We start from the raw sequence: 21065 nt of genomic DNA, 5'->3' as shown, positions 1-21065 counted from the left end.
CCATCTCTCTTGTTGTCCTTCTATCTCTATACACACACACACACACACACACACACACACACATGCACGCACGCATGCACGCACGCACGCATGCACGCACACACGCATGCACATACACATTCACACTTTATCTTTAGAATGAAAATGAAGAATGTAAGGTAGGAAGCTAGGTTGTTAAAGAGCAACACTTACTAATTGCAGAATACAGATGCAGATATGGTGGGTCTATAACCCAGCCTATACAGTTCTTAAGTGCTGGGGTACCCTTAATCAAACCCCTTTATGAGAAACTTAATTGTCATTCTGAAAGAACAACTCCAACAATAGCATGTACAGAAATATTCACAAGCCATTATGATGAATTTGGGTCAAGGGCAGCACAGTACTTAATAGGTTTGTGCACAAATGCCCCAGAGGTGAGCTCCATCATTTGTCCTGCTTGCTGTACAGTGGCCCACGTGACTCAGCTCCTTCACAACACAGACTGGGATGAAAAAGAACTCCACTTAAAGCAACAAAGAAGCCCAACAGTGACCATCCATGTCCTTCAGAATGACTTCCATCATAAAAGTTCAAGCTAAACATTCTCTGATGGCCTCCCTGACATGAATTTTTCCAGAGTGAATTAATCTCAGCATGATATTAACATTGAATTTTCCAGTATTATACATGGAGATGTAATAAAATAACCCAAGTTACTAGACTTTGCAATAATTTTCTCCCCCACACAGTCCCTCTTAAGAGAGATTGTAATTTCCTCTGCCCCCCTTTTGACTTTGTCTGTTTTCACTTTTGATGACTAGAGATGTCCAATCCAAAGGTGTGTAAATAATGCAGGTATATAATCATAAAAATTAAAGTAAATAATAAAGATGTATAATTTCTTCAATTCACCTTGAGTGGTTCTGAGACCCAGGTCTTCTGTGGCACTTCTCTGTCATTGTGGGCACTCTGCACTTCTTTTGGGTCATGTCAGCTCTATATAGTACTCCAAACATCCAAGGCATTGGCATAGGATGTACAACCCTCACAAGCAACACAGAAGCCACTATGGAGATGCCCAGCTTTGTCCTACCAGGACATCCATGGCATAGCTTAAGATTCTGGATCTTTCCCACCTATGGGGATATCACACAGCCCTGTTCTTTCCTGTGTCTCATCCATTTCAAAGTGCAGCCTCAAAGGCAGGGCCTTCCTCCAAGAACAGTTTCAGTTTCTGCGTTCACTCTTACTACCTTCCCAACTCCATGTCTGCCACCACCATTTTAAGATAATTCTGATTTTTAAAGTACAATACGGAAGGCAATTATCTATTCTTCTTAGTTTCTCTTCTCCCCACATGCCAGCTTCCTCTATTCTTTGTGAAGCGGTGACTCTCAACCTTGACGGCACACATGGCTATGTCAACAAAAGTGCAAAGGTCCATGCACAAACTTAGCCTCAAAAAAATCAAAACCACAAAGGAGAGAATGAACTCTCTTTCTAAAGTGTTTCAGGTGTGTCTACCTGAGGGGAAGCTTGGCAATCCCTGTTCTGACGGGTTATGATTTTGTGATGCTGCTTTGGTACAGTCACACTCTGCTTTGGGAAGGAGCGGTGGACGAGAGAGTCTCCTTATCTATTTAAGTGGAGGAAAGGAAAAGAGGCAAAAATTAAGCCAACAAGTCAAAAAAGGCAAATATCTTTTTAAAATAATCAGACTCTCTAGGTGGGTATTTAGACACCATACATAATGGTATGGTAACAAGATGGAAGTCTTGTTATGACTTTTCTTATTCAATATATTGGTAAATGATTTCTGATATCTGTAATAAATATATTCCATTCTCTAGAGTTGGCATGGGGATTTTCAGGTTTAAAGGTGAATTAATCCTTTGAAACTCCCATACATGTTTGCAATATATTTGTATTATAATCACTCTCCCTTCTACTCCTCCTAATCCCTTCCCTTTCACTTCATATCCTCTTCGAATTTTTTATCACCTGTTGAGTCTAATTAGTGATAGGATTTTTTTTTAAACTAAAGTGTATCTATAGGCTTCTGACTCATTCCATTACTACAATGTTATTACCTCTTCTTAAACCAAAAAAACAATTACTCCCAATGTGGACAGACAGCTCAAAATACAAACTATAAACACTCTGAGGCAAGCACATGGCATACAGTTGAAAGGTATGGATAATTTACAATATCATCCTATCAAGTTAAGGAATATTCTCTCCACTTCACATGGTATATAATTCTAAATGGGAAAAAAATAACTACCTTATATTTGGAAACTATGTATATGCATACACACACACATATTATCAACCTTGTGCTGAAATCATAATCTACAAAACAACCATAAAATTTCTCCTAGCAACTGTTCCTCACAAGTTCTTTAAGGACTTGCCTAACCTTGCTTCATTATAAGGTGCTTAATTCTAACCATTAAGTTAATAGACTTTTATATCGAAGCCTTTAACTAAGCTTCATCCGAGTGTTTCAAACGTGTGCTTTCTTCATGGGTTCTTCCACACCAATATTAAGAAAATAAAAATCTTTTTAGTGAGGTAATAGAAATCACATGGGGTGTTTGTTACCTCACTTTTTCTCTTTATATCTATGCTCATGGGAAGTTTTTGGCATAAAAATGAACGCTTGCCCATTACTGTAGAGCACCTGTCCTATCATCACATGCTTTTGCTGTAAATCACAAGACTCTCTTCAAAGCTGCCTGCGTCTTTAAGGACGATGTCTCAGCAAACAGCCACAGCACAGGAGTTTAGCTGGGGAGAAATGAAAGGCAGGAGCCAACAAATCAAGCTGTCAATCATTTCAAAAATTAAAGGAGTGTTCAGAAAAGAAAAGCCTCTCCCCAACATACAAAGCTGGTTCTCACCCTTGCAAGGTTCACAGAGGAGCCACTAAGGAACCTCAGACAGGAGGGGAAATGCTCCAGAATGACATGGCTTTCGGGGCAAGCCCCCCCCCGCCCCCCGCCCCCCATCCCCCGCCCCTGCCCAGTGTCAAAAGCCAAATATGTTAGAGTTCATTCTTCCAAGGAACTGGGGAAAATTGCTTAGGAGACTTATGTACAATACATAGTGTGAGACAGCCCTAAGTCTCCAGGAGTAATGACTGAGTTACACCTTCAAGTTCTAGGCAACTTTTCTCAATGTGAAACTGTGAGAGCATTGTTGCCCCATTGGTAGATGTTAGCCCAAGCTGGCCTCAAGCTCACTATGTGGTTAGTCAAGGATGACCTTGAACTTCAATCCTCCTGCCTCCACCTCTTGAGTGCTGAGATTAGATATGTACACCACTCACCTGGTTTTATGCAATGCTTGGGATAGAGCCCCCAGGATATATGCATGCCAGGGGAGTTCTCTACTAACAGAGACCCAGGTCCCTTTTTCTTTCAAATCTTAACAAGAAAAAAAAATGGATAAAAGCAAATAGATTCTGTTTGTTTATTTGTTTCCTGCTTGACCTCTCTTCTCCAGGACCAGTATGGCATCTCCTGCTTCAGGTGCAGGCTTCTGAGAGGACTGTTAGCAGAAGGTATTTTGGACATGTGGTGTAGGGCCCTTCTGTTATATTTGTTAAGGAGTAAAGACAACAGAGTGTTTAACATCCAGTAATTATCTACTCTCTCCTAGCCACTAAAGATAGGTTGGTTTGACCAATAGAGTATTTCTGGTGGTAAATGAAAAAGAGCTTTCTCAATGTGAAGCTGGTCCCTCATCAGTCATGAACTCTGTGGGTGCATGGATCATTTCCCCATAATTAGGTGACTGTATTTCCTAACTCATGGCAGACATTGATTGCACATTGACTATGTTAGGTAATGAATGTATGAATCAAACAATCAGTTGAGCAAATCACCAAATCTGTTATATACTATACATAAAAACTCATTAATTATTGGTTGCATGGAATTTTTCAGTGTGTATACTGATGTACCTATTTGACCTTAACCAAATATCTAATAAGCAATGGCTGATGAGTTCTATGTGGAATACACAGAAAAGAAAGATAAGCCAATATGACTTTGACACACTAGAAAACCAACAGTGAAGAGCAACAGTAGATAATTGATCCAGGATGGGGACTACAGTGATCTTTGGAAACAAAGACTGTCAATAACAAAAATGTTATGCAAACCCTTAGGATAATAACAGGTGCTTTTAAGCCTGGTGATTTTTTTCAGTCTCATCTGGAAATGAGACATTTGAGTGTGTGTGTGTGTGTGTGTGTGTGTGTGTGTGTGTGTGTGTGTCCTATATATAGTGGCAGAAATCGATCTCATATCTTGTTTGTTACATCAGCCAGTCACTGCTTAAGGGAAGAAGTCTGCCTCATCAATAAGTGAATGTCAAATCTTAGGTGGAGACAGGTTTCATCCTGAGGAGTAAAGACTATATTTAGCCTATTGCAAGGGAGATGCCAGAGTTCCGGGGACTTGGTTTACTATAAAAGTATTTGTCAGAGACTCCAGAACTAGACTAGAGAAGAAATGAAAACCAAAAGGGTGTCTCTTGGCTCTCCTTTCCCACCTAAATTTCCCACTATAAAATTCTAAGCTAATACAGTCACCATATGTGAATGTGTTTCAGTTAACTCCAGTAGCTCCCTCTGGCTCACAAAAATAAAGATGATTAGTACTATTTCTTGAAAATCAAGGGCCCTTTTCTTATGGCTGTCTGCTGGTCCCTCCCTCAATACATAATGCAAGGAACTTAATCTGGAAAAATTGCAATTTTATTATGTAGTTCTGAGTCTTGAATACAGGGTCTCATGCACTGGGCAAGCTCTCCATTTTTGATCTGCATTCTATACCTTTGTTACTTTTTGAGACCATCTTCCTGATTACTTAGTTAACTGTTGTAGCAAAACAGTTTACAGAGAGCTTCTGGTGCCAAGAGAAACTATGTTGAGAATCAAGTATCAGTCAGTTTACAGCATTTATTAGCAGGGAGACACCCCAGGGTTGAACTTCCTCTTCCCTTTGTGGCTAGAAGTTTCAGTTCCAGCTCATCAGTGATCCGAGATCCGTATCACCTCCTGGGGGGGATTTCATAGCTGCGGGGATCCCCATGTTCTCTTTCCTCCAGTTTTCATCATAGTGACTCTTCCATGAGCTTGAATGCCAAAGCAATGCTAAGCAGAGCTCTCTTGTTGATCAGCAGTGGATAAACAGGACTGAGAAGTGATGGTGATAGTGTGAAATTTTTTGTGCTTAGGCCTATCTGTTATAGTACAATATCCTTTCCTGGCTGACCTAAGTGTTGCATTAACTATTTTCACATAGATTATACTTACTAATCTTCACACATTGCAAGATATGAGCAAGATTTTACACCAGAGGATTTCTGAAGTGGAAAAGTCATCCATGGTCCATTACTTGAATACATTCATCACCCAACAAGTGTTCACTGAGCACCACTGTGTTGGGTGATGGTGTAGGTGGTCAAGACAGAGTAGAAGGCAAATCAAATGGAAAAAAATCATTTATATACAAAACATACTCTACATGATGATCTCATGCTCAGGGGATTGAATTCAGACGTTATGAAGGAGGAAATGCAGAGTGATTTACATTGCTCAGTGGAAGCCTCATTTTTCAGCTGAGATTTTAACAAGACAGAGCTCCCGGTACTGACCCAAGATGAAGAGATTTCCAAGAACATCCAAGTGGGAGTGACAGCTCACAGAGAAACAAGCTCATCAGGAAGAGAAAACAAGATGAAGGTAAGCATCCTACAATGGTGGAAGGAAAACTGCTATGAAGTTAGAGGCAGAAAGGATAAAACCACCATTCTATACTGAAATATGAAGGTCAGATTGGATTTTCTGTGTACTGGGATATACTGGAGAGTTTTGAGTGCATTCCTATAGTTTCAGTTCATAAAAATGTGCTCTAGGGTCCTGGAGAGATGACCCAATGGTAAAGAGGGCTTGCTGCTCTGCCAGAGAACCAGAGTTTGCTTCCCATCACTTATAACCATCATCTTACAAATATCTGTAACTCCAGCTCCAAGGTGTGGCAATGGGAGCTCTCTATCTGGCCACTGAAATCACTCACACATGCATGTGCACATAAACACACACACACACACACACACACACACACAAATACAAATAAATCTTTTAAAACTGTGCTCTAGTTGCTGTATGAAGAATGGGTTATAGTGGAGTAGTAGAGCAAGGCCATTCCACTTGCACGGTACAGCTGTGTAAGGAAGTGAACTGACTTAGGACAGTGGGAGTGTGTCAAGACTGAGTCAACAAGACTAGAGATGGAAGTGTAAGTACACTCTCAATAGCCCCCACTGCCAGGGAGGAAAAAGAGTCAGGCACAACCCTCAAAGGCTCATCTTTGAAAACTGGGCAGATGATACAGTTATTGCCAGCTTTCACAGACTGAAGGAATGGAAGGAAATGAAGAGTTCTGTTGTACACACGTTAGGAGGGCATGAACATGACTTCTTATAGACTCGGACAACAGATGGAATATATGATTCAAAAACTCAGGAGAAAGAAGCTGGGAACAGAAACTCAAAGATGTTGCATTCAAGATCATAAAGCTGATGAAGCTGTACACATGTACTCATGCACGTGGAGACACACACACACACACACACACACACACACACACACACACACACACACATGGACATGGATACACTCAAAGAAATATAATGAAACTACAAACTAGGTACAGGACAAGTAGGCACCTATCATACAGAGGCAGGGCCCCCGACCATGGAATTGTAGGCCAGTTTTTAGGAGAAAGAGAAGAAAAACTGACAATAAGTAAACATTAACCTAATAATCCTGATTGCCTCCCAAATGCCCAATCTCTGACCACTAAACGCGTTTACCACCTAACTTAATCTAATGATTATCTTTCTGGACATTTTCTTATATGCAAAAAATACTCATTTCATTATGATGGCAAGAAAATAGTGTGACACTTTCTATTTTTAGAACTACTATCTCTTAGTCCCTCAGTGTTACCATAGGCAACTGGAACTTCAGTTTTAACGCACACATCCGTTTATGCATGTTCACACACACAGGCACAAATACTGGCTGTGGAAATCAATTAGGCAGGTAAAATTGCTTCCATTATTATTATTCTTTTCTCAAAAGAGGATATTGAAGTGAGGCAGGGGAAATGCTGTAGGTAAATTGCAGGACTCTATGCATGAGGAGATAATGTGAGGATCTAGGGATGATACAGAGCAAGACTGACTTAGCAAAGCAGCTGAGTCTTAATGCTCACCCGTACAAGAGAAGTCATCCACACGGATATATCCTGGGATGCAGTCACAGCGGTATAATCCCGGCAGGTTGACACACACTGTGTTGGCATGACAGTAGTGCATCTTTGCTGCACACTCATCAATATCTAAAAAAGAAGAAACAAAATTATGGTTAGCGGAGCAATCAGGTCAGAGTGTAATTATCCTGTAATGAAATTGTGAAAGGTGCATGCCCACTGATGTCAGGAGTAAAAGCAAATGCATTAAATTCAAATACTTAGGTGCAAAAGCAGCTGGCTCACTGGACCCCATTCTGGGCTGAAAGTATTCTAGAAAAATGCATGGTAAGGTACCACAGCTGAGAACCCAAGAAGGGTGAAAATAAAAGTCAGTTGTTAATGTCTTACCATGTAAGAAATTCTATTGAAATGCATCAAATCAAGGAGCTCTGCAGCCACCAAACTGAGGCCTATTAATATGTATTGGGCATCCACAGGACATGGTGTGGCTTTCATCAGAGAGATCAAGGAATCAGTCTCTCTCTGCTTATGTATCTTACTGAGATATGCATTAGTCCATCTGTTATCAAATGATGCGGCAGCCATTTCCTCCACACTGTACCCTAGATTTAAAACAGCAACTGTTTTTGGATGTAAAATCAGCACTTCCATGCTCTGATCTGGAGTTGTGCACCAGGTGATGGGATACTGAAGACCGTATTGTCTTTGAGGTGGAGGTCAGAGCATCACCTGCTGTCTATAAGTAGTTCCTGATGAAGATTAAAACACCTTACAAATATAAATAGAGTCCAGTCTTTTCTAGAGTTATGTTTTCAAAAATTGTTTTATGCTCATTTTGTTCAAACTACTGTTACATAATTGCTGATGGAGTTGTTAAAACAGCACAGGAATCCAGGACAGAAAACATGAGGTCCTGTTTGCCTACGAAGCAGCTCTGAACCTAATGTTTTGTATCATCCAATGTATTAACTAGCTTTATTCGAATGTAATTCCACGATCAAAGTGTATATACATCACCTCTATCTTAAAGTCTAGAAAATGGAGGTACAGAGAAATTATCTGTCTGAGTCACCCCACTCAACATGCTACACATGGGATTTGAACTCATACGTCTCTTATTAGCTATGATGTCAGCTGTAAGGACCTTGAAGTAGAAAACAGTCAAATTCACTTTTTTTTTCAATAAGATAATTATTGACATCCTAAAATTTTAATTTATAGAAAACAGAAAAAAAATGGCTATACCACGTCACTAGAAAACTCATTTATCTGTTTAGTTTTTAAAAAGAAAAGTAGTTTGATTTATTTCCCAATAAAACACAGAGGAATAACATTAGACTCTCTTCAGTCCTAAAGAGCTGTCAACATATAAATAAGAATTATTGTTGGGTAATTGAGGTCTTAGGAGGAGAGCCACAGTTAACAAGACTCCCATAACCTTGGTATGAGAACGAAGCACCAAAATTAATAAAAGAACTCAAGCAGCCAACAACTTCCTATGGGCCAGTCTGTATCTCAAGAATATTGCAGGGAACCTCACTTCCAGCAGAAATCTGGACAGAGGAAAAGAACTGTGGCACCAGCCACATACTTCTTTCATGCAGGCATGGACAACTAGGAGTCACAGAGAGAGCCTGACCCACTATTTTGAAAGTGTCCTTGTTTCTGTCACTATTGCTGTGATGAAACACTATGAATAAAGCAACTTGGGGAGGAAAGAGTTTATTTGGCTTATGCTTCCACATCACTGTTCATCATCAAAGGGAGTCAGGGCAGGGACCTGGAGACAGGAACTAATGCAGAGGCCGTGGATGGGTTCTGCTTACTGGCTTGCTGCTTATCGCTTGTTCAGCCCTCTTTCTTCCTTCCTTCTTTCCTTCCTTCCTTCTTTCCTTCCTTCCTTCCTTCCTTCCTTTCTTTCTTTCTTTCTTTCTTTCTTTCTTTCTTTCTTTCTTTCTTCCTTCTGTCCTTTCTTTCTCTCTCTCTTTTTATTAACAAAATTTTTTTATTCATTTTACATACCAAAGATTCCTCCTTCTCCTGCCCCTCCAGCCCCTCCAGCCTCTCCCTCCCAACCCATCCCCCATTACCTCCTATAAGAAGGTAAGGCCTCCCACTGGGAGGTACATTTAGTAGAGGCAGGTCCAAATCCCTCCCCTTGCCTCAAGACTGTGCTAGGTGTTCCATCACAGAAGTGGGCTCCAAAAGGCCTGTTCATGTACCAGGGATGGATTCTGATCCTACTGCCAGGGGGCCCCTTAAGCAGATCATGCTTCACAACTGTCTCGCTATACAGAGGGCCTAGTCCAATCCCATGCAGGCTCTACAGCTGTTGATCTAAATTTCATAAGTTCCCACTAGTTTGATTTGGCTGTCTCTGTAGGTCTCCATCATGATCATGATGCCCCCTGCTCATATGATCTCTCTTCCCTCTCTTCGACTGGACTCCCAGAGCTTGGCCTGGTGTTTCAGCCTGCTTTCTTATAGAACCCAAGACCACTTGCCCAGGGGTGGCCCCTCCCCCATCAAGTGCTAATTAAGAACATGCCCTACAAGCTTGCCTACAGTCAGATCTTCTGAAGAAATTTTCTCAGTTGAGTTTCCCTCCTTTCAGATGACTACAACTTGTGTCGAGTTGATATAAAACTAGCCAGCACAGATATAAAACAGCAGCTTAGTTATTATTGTCCGTTGCAAGCCTTTAGTATGACAATAGAAGGGTGGTAGATAAACTGCTGGAAGTGAGAGGCTATAAACATAAGAGAAGCCAGGAATTAATAAAAGTTTTGGTAGTAGCATTGTTCATAAAAGTTTTCCTCTTCTGGACACAGCAGGATCACACTTCCCCATCCTCATCTCATTTAAGCATGGCTACCTGATTACACATGAATTCTAAGTGTAAGAGTAGCCTTGTGCGTAGAAAGGTATAGTAAGCCAGCATCTGCCTCTACATCTGCTTGTTGCCACATTAGGAACCATGAAAACATACACATGGATTCTCTTCTAGCACGGGGGCCCTGAGTTACAAGCAGGTCATCAGCAGGTATTGTTAAAGTGTGGCATGATGCCTAAGTATGCCTTCACTGAGATACATTCTTGAACCTTCTCCAACTAGGACAAAGGGTTACATCAAAGAGGAAGATTGTGAAAGTGGATCTTAAAAGATGAACATGATTCATCAGGTGAGTATCCAGAGGAGAAAACTATGGAAGAAAACTTTTAAGTCTCTGTGGAGTTAGAAAGGGAGAGAGTCATCGAACCATGACTTTTAAGAACCCTAAGTAGCCAGTTGTGGTGGTGCATGTTGGTAGTATATGCTGAAGAGGTGAAGGCAGGAGAGTCATGAGTTTGAAGTCAGCCTGAGCTACATCTGTGGGAGCTGGAGATAAAGGTTAAAAGGTTAAGAAAGCATGCCTCTCTCATAGAGGACCAGAGTTTGGTGTCCAGCACACACATGTGGTGGTGCATAACCACTCTGACTCCAGCTTCAGTGATCCTGTGCCCTCTTCTGACTTCCACCGGCAGCTTCATTCATGTGTACATATGCCCCCCCCCCATTTTAAAAAGGATTTAAATAGTTAAATTAGCTTTTACTGAGCTCAGTGGTAGAATAATGAGCAAATTGCCACCTTGGACCTCACAGTCTATGAAACCTTTAATAATTTTTACTGAAGATGTGAAAGTTTTTTACATACTCTGAGAGGGTCACAGAAAGATATTCTGTGGGGGTGCTGTTTCATCTGACACTTGAAGTAGAAGTGAGACAGAGAGGAGAGAAATGATACACCACATGGCAGAGGCGTTGGAGAAGATGGTTTCCAGGAGCTTTGCCTCCTGGGAATTGGGCTGAAAAGAAATCAAAGCTCAGGCTAGCTCCCGCCAGACCTCTCGGCCCACATGAAGGAGCCTGGACTTTAATCAGGGCAGTGACACAATCCAATTTCTGTTTTTAAAATATCACTCCAGCTGTAGGAAAGAGAATTGATTGGACCAGGCAGAGCTGAGGGTAAATCACGTTGGTATTTTGCTCACAGCCACAGCCACACTGAAGTCCATCTCACTCTGCTGGGATGCCCAACCATTCTTCAAGATGAGAAACTAGTCAGGACCTGCCTTGGAGGTGATTCAATCTTCTCCCATGGCCACAGCTGACAACTAGGATGCTGCCTGAAGTCAGTGCTTGCCCATCAAGGAGGCCCGTCCATTCCTTCCAAGAGAGACTCGTGCCTCACTCCCCTCAGGCCACTGTGAGACTGTTGTGAGGCCACCGCTGTTGTGGAATATTGTTTTAACTGGGCAAAGATGTGTTACGTTTGCTTCCGCTGCCTTTGCTAACTAGGTAAAGATGTGTTTCATTTGTGTTGGTTAAATAAAATTAACCTCGGCTCAGAGTGGCAGGGTTAGCAACTGGTTGACAGGAAGTAGCCTGGAGGAGGTGAGCATGGGTTTTTGTTGTTGTTGGGGGGTGGGTGTGGAAATATAGTGGCTTCAGGGGATGCGAGCAAAAAGAGAAAGTTAGTCAGTTGCTACTCTAACTCTCCCAGCTTGCAGGTTTTCACCCTAGCCTTAGAATCTCGAGTTTTAGATAGAGATTTAGTTAGAACTACCTTTAGCAGAAGCAACAGAGCTGTTGTCTGGGGGAACAGAATCCCCCCAGGCTATAGCCTGAGTGGCCTGGCTGCTCGCAGTTTAAAGCACAGCTACTGTACGGAGGTAAATCAGCATGCCACCACATTTGGATTTGAAGAAGTTATTTGTCTATGGCACGCTTACTTTGATTCTCCTTACTTCACAGGCATTTAAGGCCTTGAATGAAAGTATTTTCAAAACAACAGAGAAGGAGGTGTTATGAAACCCTAGAGAGAAATTCTCACAGAAATTTAATCAAACCCTGGTTCTCTGTTCTAAGTCCTTCAAGCCTTGTGGCCTGGCTTCTCGGCTGCTCTAGTGACGTGTCTTGCAGTGGGCATTCTTTTTAGCTCATGCCTGTAATTTGGGTTCCTGCATGTCTAAGAATTCCCTGGTATTGGCCTAGAGAGACATAGCACCAAAGCAAAGCTGAAAACATGCAGAAAGTCAAACGGAGTCAAGCTTCTCTTTGTTGTTTCTGCTTTCGTTCAACCACCATGTGTGTAAGAGGCACGTGGTGGTACAGGTGGAGGGAGGGGGAAGAAAATGAACCGGGGTCACCCCTCTGAGTCCCTGGAAGAGAGGGAGGGGCAGCAACTTCTGCAGTGTCAGGGTGGGGGTGGGGGGGAACAGTGACAGCTTTGTCAAGATAAAGGCTGCCTCTCTCCCTCCTCAGGGAAAGGCAGAACAGCTACAGCTCCAACAGGACTCAAGAGTGCTTCAGAAAAGAAAATCGGATTAAAAAAGAGAATCAAAATAAAATTAACATCTTCAAAGAGCTGAGATACCCAGAGAAAACAACCTCCAGGAATAGCTGAGATTTTGAAAAACATTTCCCCCCTCAACTGAGATTTTTAAAGTGAGCCTAGGACAAACGCTGCGTTTTGTTCACAGAGCAAAGGGCCATAAAAGGTAACAAATAATTAGAAAACAGAAGAAAACAAAAACCATTAGGTACTGGTCAAAAGAATGAGCCACTATTCAAGGTGAGAATGCATGGACCCCAAACAGGAAACAAGAAGGATCCTTACAGGGATGGGAAGTTCTGCACCTGAGCTTATCAAAGTAGAAAGTGTTCTGCCTGTAAAAAAAAAAAAAAAAATCTGGAGCAGTGGTCTCTCTCAAAGTAGTGTTCACCCCAGAGGCAGGAAGGAAGGAAAGGCTAGTCTGTGAGAACCTCGAGTGGGTCTTGATCACATCCAAATCCAGACTCCAGCTAAAGCTCTGAATTTGCCCTAATAAGGCACAGAGTGGAAGCACAGTGAACTTGACATCTGTTGAGATCTGGGGGCACAGTGAAGTGACCTACACAGCACACACCTGCTGGAACACAGGCCAGCCCACAGCTGGTGAGCAACAATGCCTCTTGTTCGTACACAGAAGGCACCAGGCCCAGCAACCCATATGCAGCATCTCAACGTCCCACTTACCTACTGGACCACGCTAGCAAGTAGGTAGGTAGCACATGTCAGATAAGTAAACTGTGGCTCAGAGATTATGACAGCACTTAACCAAAGCCCAAAATCAGTGGACATCAAAACCTGGACTTGGATACAAGCAATTCAGTTAGAAAGGGCATTTCCACTGGCGGTTCTAACACTTACTTGAGTGTCAATTCAATGACTTTATGCGTGGCTGCTGTCCCTGTGATATGTACAGGAGCAGACAGCTCTCCACATCTGCGTCCACTGTCCACACCACCCATGACATCTGTTCTGGTGTCACTCTCTCCGCTGAAACAGCAGTGCCTCCCCAGGCACCACAGTTTCCTTGGCTCTTTTAAATCAAATCCTAACAATTTCACACTTCAGGCTCAGGGTCCCAAGGCTCCCAAACAGGCAGGAGCATCCTCTGCCACCTTGAACCTGCTTCTTCTTATAGCTTCTACTTCAGTTACTTACAACTATCGAAGCCTCCAGTGAGTTAGAAATCAGCAGAATGCCCAGGTATTTATACGATCATCCACTGTTGTTAAAGTGCCGTGTATTTTGGCTCCAGCAGAATGGAGCTTGAATTGTGATTCATTCATATAAATTGCTTGTCGTCTTTGAAATATTAGAGTTCATCTTCTCGTGGTCTTTGGAGGTAATGAAAACACATGATTTATGTCCCTAGGACGGTGAAGTGGTTTGTTTTCATTTTTAAAATGTATACTTATAGATTTTCAAATGAAACTTGATGTGACATAATGGTTCTTCACACACCACTAGCCTCCATCTACAGGACTTTGGAGTAAACCCCGACCGAGCCAAATTGGGATCACTGTCATTAAGTTAGAGTGCAAATGAAAATTAGCTTGTGGTGCGGGGTCTAGGCAGCACACGGAAGTGGGTACAGGGATTCTTCTTAGTAAAATATGGTCTACGCAGACTCATTATGCATGGCTTTCCTAGGCAAGAAAAAGCAATCCAGAAAGAGCGAGACCCAGAGATGGGGGGTTGGGGAAGACAGAGAAGACCATGCTGCTGGTGTTTTGAATCATGTTCTGACCAAGGACTGTGGGCATCTTCTCTCATTCCCTCTAAGTCCTCTGGGAACAACTGACTTTAGGATCACATGTGGAGTCCCTGGAATTTTAGACAAGGTCCACATGACATCAAGAAGCATACATAGCCATGTTCTGCTTTGAGCGATGAATCAGGGACATTGCTCGTCGGTCAAATGCTGCAGTGTGTTCTTGCTTTGTTAAATGTCCTCAGTGCTGGAGATTGAACCAGAACTCTCCACCTATGTCACAAGGGACATCCGTTTAAATTTCAGCTTCTGCATGCGTGGCATGTGTCAGAGCACTGAGCCACCCTGACACCACTCTTGGCTTTTCTGTTAGTCACGTGGGGCTCTGGACCAGTCACATTTCCTGAGACCATAGATGATGTAAAGTGAGGGAATCGGACCCGATACCTGTGAAAGGTCGTCTGACTCTAAGGCTCTGGACAGTTTCAGCTATTTCTATCCATTCGTCTTCAGGTCCTGGGCCACCTTCTCTCCTTGCAGGACTTCCTAAGTGTCCTTCCAAGACAACAGTCCTGAAGGTCACTATCCAGGACCAGAACCCTTCCTCACTGTGGGCCCCAGTCAGCTGCACTGGCATCTCCCCAGGAAGACAAAATAGCCTATCTGCACGCAAAAGCAGCCCCAGACAAGCTCTCTGTGGACGGTTGAGATAACCTGCAGGCCAGCTTTAACAGACTGAACTCCCAGCTGTGCGGCAAGCTAGACATTGAACATACGACACTGGGGCCAGTTGGCTGACATTTTAGAACCGGCTCTCCTTTCCTTTCCGTAGGTGCCATATTTACCTTGTTTTAAATGTTCAAGTTTATGCAATCTCTAAATTGAAACCATGAAAATTGAGCAGTGGGTTGGAGCACTGCAAACACTCTGTATGCTACTGGTGTGTTGGCAGCTGCCTGTCAGCGTCATTCATCTGAATTAACAGAATGCCCAACCAGAACGAGTCCTGATATGAACTGAGCCTTGAGGTGATGATGATACATCAACAGCACGCTCACCGACGACAGCGGCTAATGTACCCGCTGGTGGAGATGCCAATACGTGCAGAGATGTGGGTGCCACGCCTGTGCCTTCAGTTTTACTGTAAGGAAGCCACACACTAATTTCAAAAACGTATTTTAGGCTGAGTTTTTAAAACCTAGGGAGGAAAACAAAGTGTGGACTGCTTTATGCTTTCTCATGTGAGAAGACAGAGTGAGGCCCTGGATTTGACCATTGGCACCAGAGAGAGAGAGAGAGAGAGAGAGAGAGAGAGAGAGAGAGAGAGAGAGAGAGAGAGAGAGAGAGAGAGAGCAAGTTTGAAGGGCCGGGGATAGGGGTCCCACAGGAACAGAGATTATCTTTCTCATCGGTGCTAGAAACAGAATCCAAGGCCAAGGCCTTCTTATTCCAAAATTGGCACTTTATACCCTGTTCCATTTGTCTGTAATCATGGGGATGGGGTCGAGCTGAGCTGGCAGAGTGCTTGCCTAGCATGCACAGAGCTGTGGGTTCGAACCCCAGCATCACATAGGCAGAGGTTGGTGATCATGCCTGTAATCCTAGTGTCATTCAAGAAGTGGAGGATTATACATGGGGTCCTTTCTCAAAGAAAAAAAATCTCTCCCATTTGTCTGTAATTATAGTTTCTTCCTAAATCAAGGGGGAAACTATCAAATGATTACAGAATCTAGGACTACAAACAAATGCCCACCGATGCCAGATAGAAGTGTGTGTGTGTGTGTGTGTGTAGATGAAATGTGTCCTTTTCACAAAGAAATGCCTTCTTTATAATGAACATATAATGTTGGGAAAGCTCCAGTCCAATTGACCTCTATGAGAGAGCACATGAGGATCAGTCAGCTGGGACCGCCTAAGTACCAGACACACCTTTAGAGAATTTGTGTGAAGGAATTCATTCAACACTCACAGCTCTACATGGTTAGAGCCATTTTCACTTAGTGGATTAGGAAATAAAGGCACAACAGATTGTCAAAGGTCACATAGGTCAGAGCAGACCCGGATGTGAGGCTGAGGACACAGGCTACACAACTCTGCACTGAATTGTGTGGTCTCTCCTGAAAGATGGGCCAGGGCCCTTATCTTCCTACGCGACACAGAAGTGCTAGCATTTTATATCTTCAGGCATTGGTTCTGCCTCTCCTTGGGACATTGCCAGCTGACCAAATATATCTGCCAATGCAATTCAACTCACAGATGGCTGCCTAAGGCATTGGGTTGGGGAGGGCAGGGGGAAGTGGGAGAGAAAATGAGTAATAAAAAGTTCAGAAGGGGGAAGGAAATGACTTATCAAACACCATAGCTCATTGTTGTGGAGGGTATTGTGTCCCCCAAATTCACACGTTCAAGCTCTACCCTGTCCCCAGCATGATACTGTCTAGAGATCAAGGCAATTGGGGCTAGAGGCAAGCCAACGGATAGGGGCTTCATCCTGTGTGCTGGCCCTCTTAGGAAGAGACACTGGGTCCTTGGTCTTCTTCCTCTTCTGTCTGAAGCTGAGCGGGCCAGCTGCCTGGAAGCCAGAAAGAGAACCCTCACCAGAGCCTCCCCATGCTAGGACCCAGATCTCAGATTCCAACCCCCCCCCCCCCCCCCCCCCGTCAAAAGCAAGCAAACATCCTGGGATTTCAAGCTACTCAGTCCTCAGTGTTCCATTGTGGCTCTGTGAGCTGGTTCCCACTACAACCCTTTTAATTTCTCCATTGACTAAGGAAATGGATTTTTCCATCAAGTTCCACCATATGTGTCAAACAAACATGTTGGCAGCTAAATCAAATATCTTCAGGTTTAATCTCCAGGGGACATTTTGTTCTTTCCATGACTGACAAAGAAATCTTCTTACACCATAGCATTTAAGACTGTTGGTTTGCTGGTATTTTTAAAATATTTTCCATATTTAGCTACATAAGATACTTGGGAAATTCAGGATAACATGTTTGTTTTTGATCCCGCTGGGCTCAATTTCAGAATCAAACACCGTCATAAAACAACATTTGCGCTTTAGTTGTTGGGAATCACAACGTACCGATTTCCACTTTAAGCTGGGAAAGCACACCCCATGACATTCTGCCCACCCTGGCACTTCTGACCTTTAAGAATGCCCATAAACTGGCATTAGCTGTCTGTGAGGAGAGAAACACCTGGGGTGAAGTGTCATTAATCCAGTCTCTGTCTTAGGCTGCACCACAGCCTGTCTCAACCCACGGGTGTCTAAGCTCCACTTCAGAAGATGGTAAGAAGCAACAAGACCAAGGTTTCCCCAAAGAAAGGCAAGTTCATGAGATGCAAGTTAAAATACCCTGGACACATGAAAATAAGAGAAATATTTTGTCTTCGGTGTAGTTGGGAAAGGAAATTCAAGAGCTATTGGGGGTCTGCCAGACTCCAGAAGCAGTGAAGTGTCAGCTTGTTGGTGTGATGTAGCTTGGCTCTTCAGAAGTTACACCCAGTCATGAGGGAAGTACCGACATGATAATGGGTTATGTGAGTGCCATTCAAGGACTCCTGGTAAAAGGCTCAACACAGAAAAGGGGCTGTGTTCTTTGATCACCACATTGTGCCAAGCATAGACATAGCACTTTCATATACTGATTCATTTTGTATTTATTGCAGCATAAAAGTACTATGAACACCTTTTATTTTATAGGTGCCCAAGAGGTAAACCAGATGGAAGGTAGAATTTAAACGTATAGCACCTACCTTTCCCTCACCCTCTGTGAACTGCCTTAGTTTCTCTGTTCCCCTCCTGGGTTTTTATTAAACGCCAATTTTCCTGTAGCCATGTAATCAAATTCTTCATTCACTATTTTCATTATGTAACCAAAGTACACAGACTTTAGCTTTTCAAAAATAGATAATCTGGGGCTGAAGAATTGGCTTAGTAGGTAGGAACACTTGTTCTTGCAAAGGATTCAGGTTTTGTCCCCAGCACCTACATTGGGCTTAAACTGTCCTTAACTTGAACTCCCAAGATCTGGTGCCCTCTTCTGGTTTTCTCTCATTCTCCATACACATGGTATAAATACACACAAGGATACACATAACATAAACAAAGATAAATGAATAAAAACCAAAAATAAATAAATGATTTGGTGGCAGAAGTTTAGCTCTGACTCACAATGGCATCAAATTAGTAGTGATCCAACACCTGGCTCCAAATTCCATTCCTCTGGACTTAGATGAGAGCCACAGCCTGGGCTCAGGGAAGCCACTCCCCCTTTCCCACCTCTTACATGCTGAAGGACCATCAGCTGCCTTTTCCTCCTGTGTTCTCCCACGGGAGGTGGTGTCTTACATAAAACAAGTATCCTAAACTGAAGTCAACATCGCTCCTAATTCCAGATTCTTATACATCTAACTGAATCATAATAGGAAAACCAGGAAGTGTTCAAGCTGATCCTCAAACACTATTCGGTCCAGATCCCCATTTATTGCTAAGCAAATGCAAAAAGAAATAGACTAAACAAGAAAGAGAAGGCATTTTAATGTAACCAAATTTCTTCTGAAAAAAATATAATAGACTACCTTATCAAAAAAAAAAAAGGAAATGGGAGAAAAATCTTGTGCTTGTTCTTTAACTACATTTAATGGAAGAACCCTTTCAAAAGCGACAATAGCAAACATTCACACAGTGTTTTGTAATTAGTGTGGTCCTGTGTATTAATTACTGTTGTCCTCCCAATAACTCAGGAGTAGATTCTGTTTAACAGCTCAAGTCTACAAAGGAAGAGTGAGAGCAGAAGAAGAAAGAATAAGCAGCCTGGTTAAAGTCACTCAACAGAGAAGGAGTGAACAGGGCCACCCTGCTCCCAGCTTCAGCCACTCTGGCCTCCAGCCCCACTCCCAGCCTCAACCACTCAGCCTCCAGCCCTGCTCCTGACCTCAAGCTCATGACCTCTAGCCCTGCTCCCAGCCTCAGCCACTCTGGTAAGCACACTCAGATCCTCCTTATTCTGTTTGTTTCCTGCTGTTATTTCTGATTTCATCCCCCAGGGTCTACAGACTTCTAGGAGAAGAGGGATCCCATGGGGGGGGGGTGGATACTAGGAGATAGGGAATACCAGAGGCTGGGAGACACCAAAGTCTTGATAATCCTGGAGGCTAGAGGATCCCTGGCACTGGGAGATGCCAGGAAATGGAAGATTCCTGGGGCTAGGGAAATTCCAAAGGATGAAGGACTTAGGGGGACCTTAGGAGCTGGAAGTGGGAGGACTGAGTAGCTAGTGCACATCTGGTTCGGAGTTGCTGTTCAGGATTCTAGAAGGTTCTGAGTCAGAGAGTGGTGATAACTGCTGAACTGAACACTTCAGATGTCCAAACTGAGCCAAGTCTAGGGATGCATGCCTGTAATTCTAGAACTCAGCAGGCCGAGGAAGGAGGACTCTTATGAACCTGAAGGCAATCTGGCTCATATAGTCAGTATCGAGCCAGTTGGGGCTCCATGATAAAACCCTGTCTCATAAATAGGCAAAAGTGGTTCATTTTATCAATTTATCCTCTTTAAATAAGTAAATGGAAGAGCACAGGAATTTTATCTCAATGTAGCTATGCGAACATGAAAAGACAGCGATCTCAGCTGTACTTCACAGAAGCACATGTTGTGGTAGATCTCAGCCCACATCCCTGCCAAGCTGCCCATTGGTGTCCCTGAACCCGGACATGCCCATCTGACGGATTCGCCACTACGAATGTTCCCTGAGCGAGCCTGCACACTGTCTGGGACACCAACAATAATCCTCAGGTGTCTTGGAGCTTCTCACATCTTTGATTCAAGGGCCGTTCTGGACAGACCACCAGGCTTCTCCTATCAGTCAGCCTTGGGGACCTGAGCAGAAGCCACTGTCCACTCCAGGGTGGGTGCCCCTCCACAGCACCACCTTCACTCTTCCATGGGCTGGACACATCTTTCACAAGACACGACTCTTTCCACCCCACCCTGCAGCTCCCACCAGCAACAGCACAGCTGCTGCCTCCTGCTCAGGAAATGGCTTTGCTCGCCCTGCCTGGGGCTGCCATTGCTCAGGTAACATGGTAGCATAAATTTGTATGTGTGCATGTGCATGCGCGTGTGTGTGTGTGTGTGTGTGTGTGTGTGTGTGTGTGTGTGTGTATGAGAGAGGTATCTTTTAATGTCTTCACCCTAAATATTATTTAAAAATTAAAGCTCTGAAGTTTAAAAAAAAAACTTCATAATTTAAGCCTTTTGAACCTTATGTAGGAATATAGAAATAAGACAAGAGTCTTGAATAAATAAAAGTCTGATAACAAAAATGGATTGCTCTCCCACCTCAAATAAATAAAACAATTTAAGCAAAAAATAAATCTAAGATGTCACAATGCCGTAGTACAGCATTTTCTGGAGGCTGAAATGATGCTGCGTTCTCACTTTTAGATATACGTTATTATCTAGTGCAGAGAGCTAAGAGTGGCTAGTGCATGTTAGAAGATAACCCCTAAACAGGACAGGGGGATGGAAGGAGGTGGGTAAGAAACAGACAGAATTGAGAGATACATATTTTCAAATGTCATTCTCAGACCTTTACTGGGAAAGGCTAGTAGCAGGAAATGGTGCCAGATTCTAGGAATACCCTGTCCTCCTCACAGGCTTGTGGCCAAGAAAGCCTGCTTTAGTGAAGGCTCTTTCAGGTA

The 21065-nt window shown here is 43.1% G+C and overlaps 1 protein-coding gene across 2 annotated transcripts in view; it reads right to left on the bottom strand.

The window, feature by feature from the left end:
* The window catches only part of Nell1 (neural EGFL like 1), an 850988-nt gene that overhangs the window by 394424 nt on the left and 435499 nt on the right, over positions 1 to 21065 (bottom strand). For both annotated transcript variants that reach the window (XM_028880172.2, XM_037199200.1), the window contains exon 13: positions 7275 to 7400. In XM_028880172.2, the coding sequence (XP_028736005.1) occupies positions 7275 to 7400 (126 nt within the window). The remainder of the gene's footprint in view (positions 1 to 7274; positions 7401 to 21065) is intronic.

Source organism: Peromyscus leucopus, chromosome 1 (genome assembly GCF_004664715.2).
Source record: "Peromyscus leucopus breed LL Stock chromosome 1, UCI_PerLeu_2.1, whole genome shotgun sequence".
NCBI classification, from domain to species: domain Eukaryota; kingdom Metazoa; phylum Chordata; class Mammalia; order Rodentia; family Cricetidae; genus Peromyscus; species Peromyscus leucopus.
Note: the sequence above shows the minus strand (reverse complement) of the source record. Positions and strands in the feature narration are given on the sequence as shown.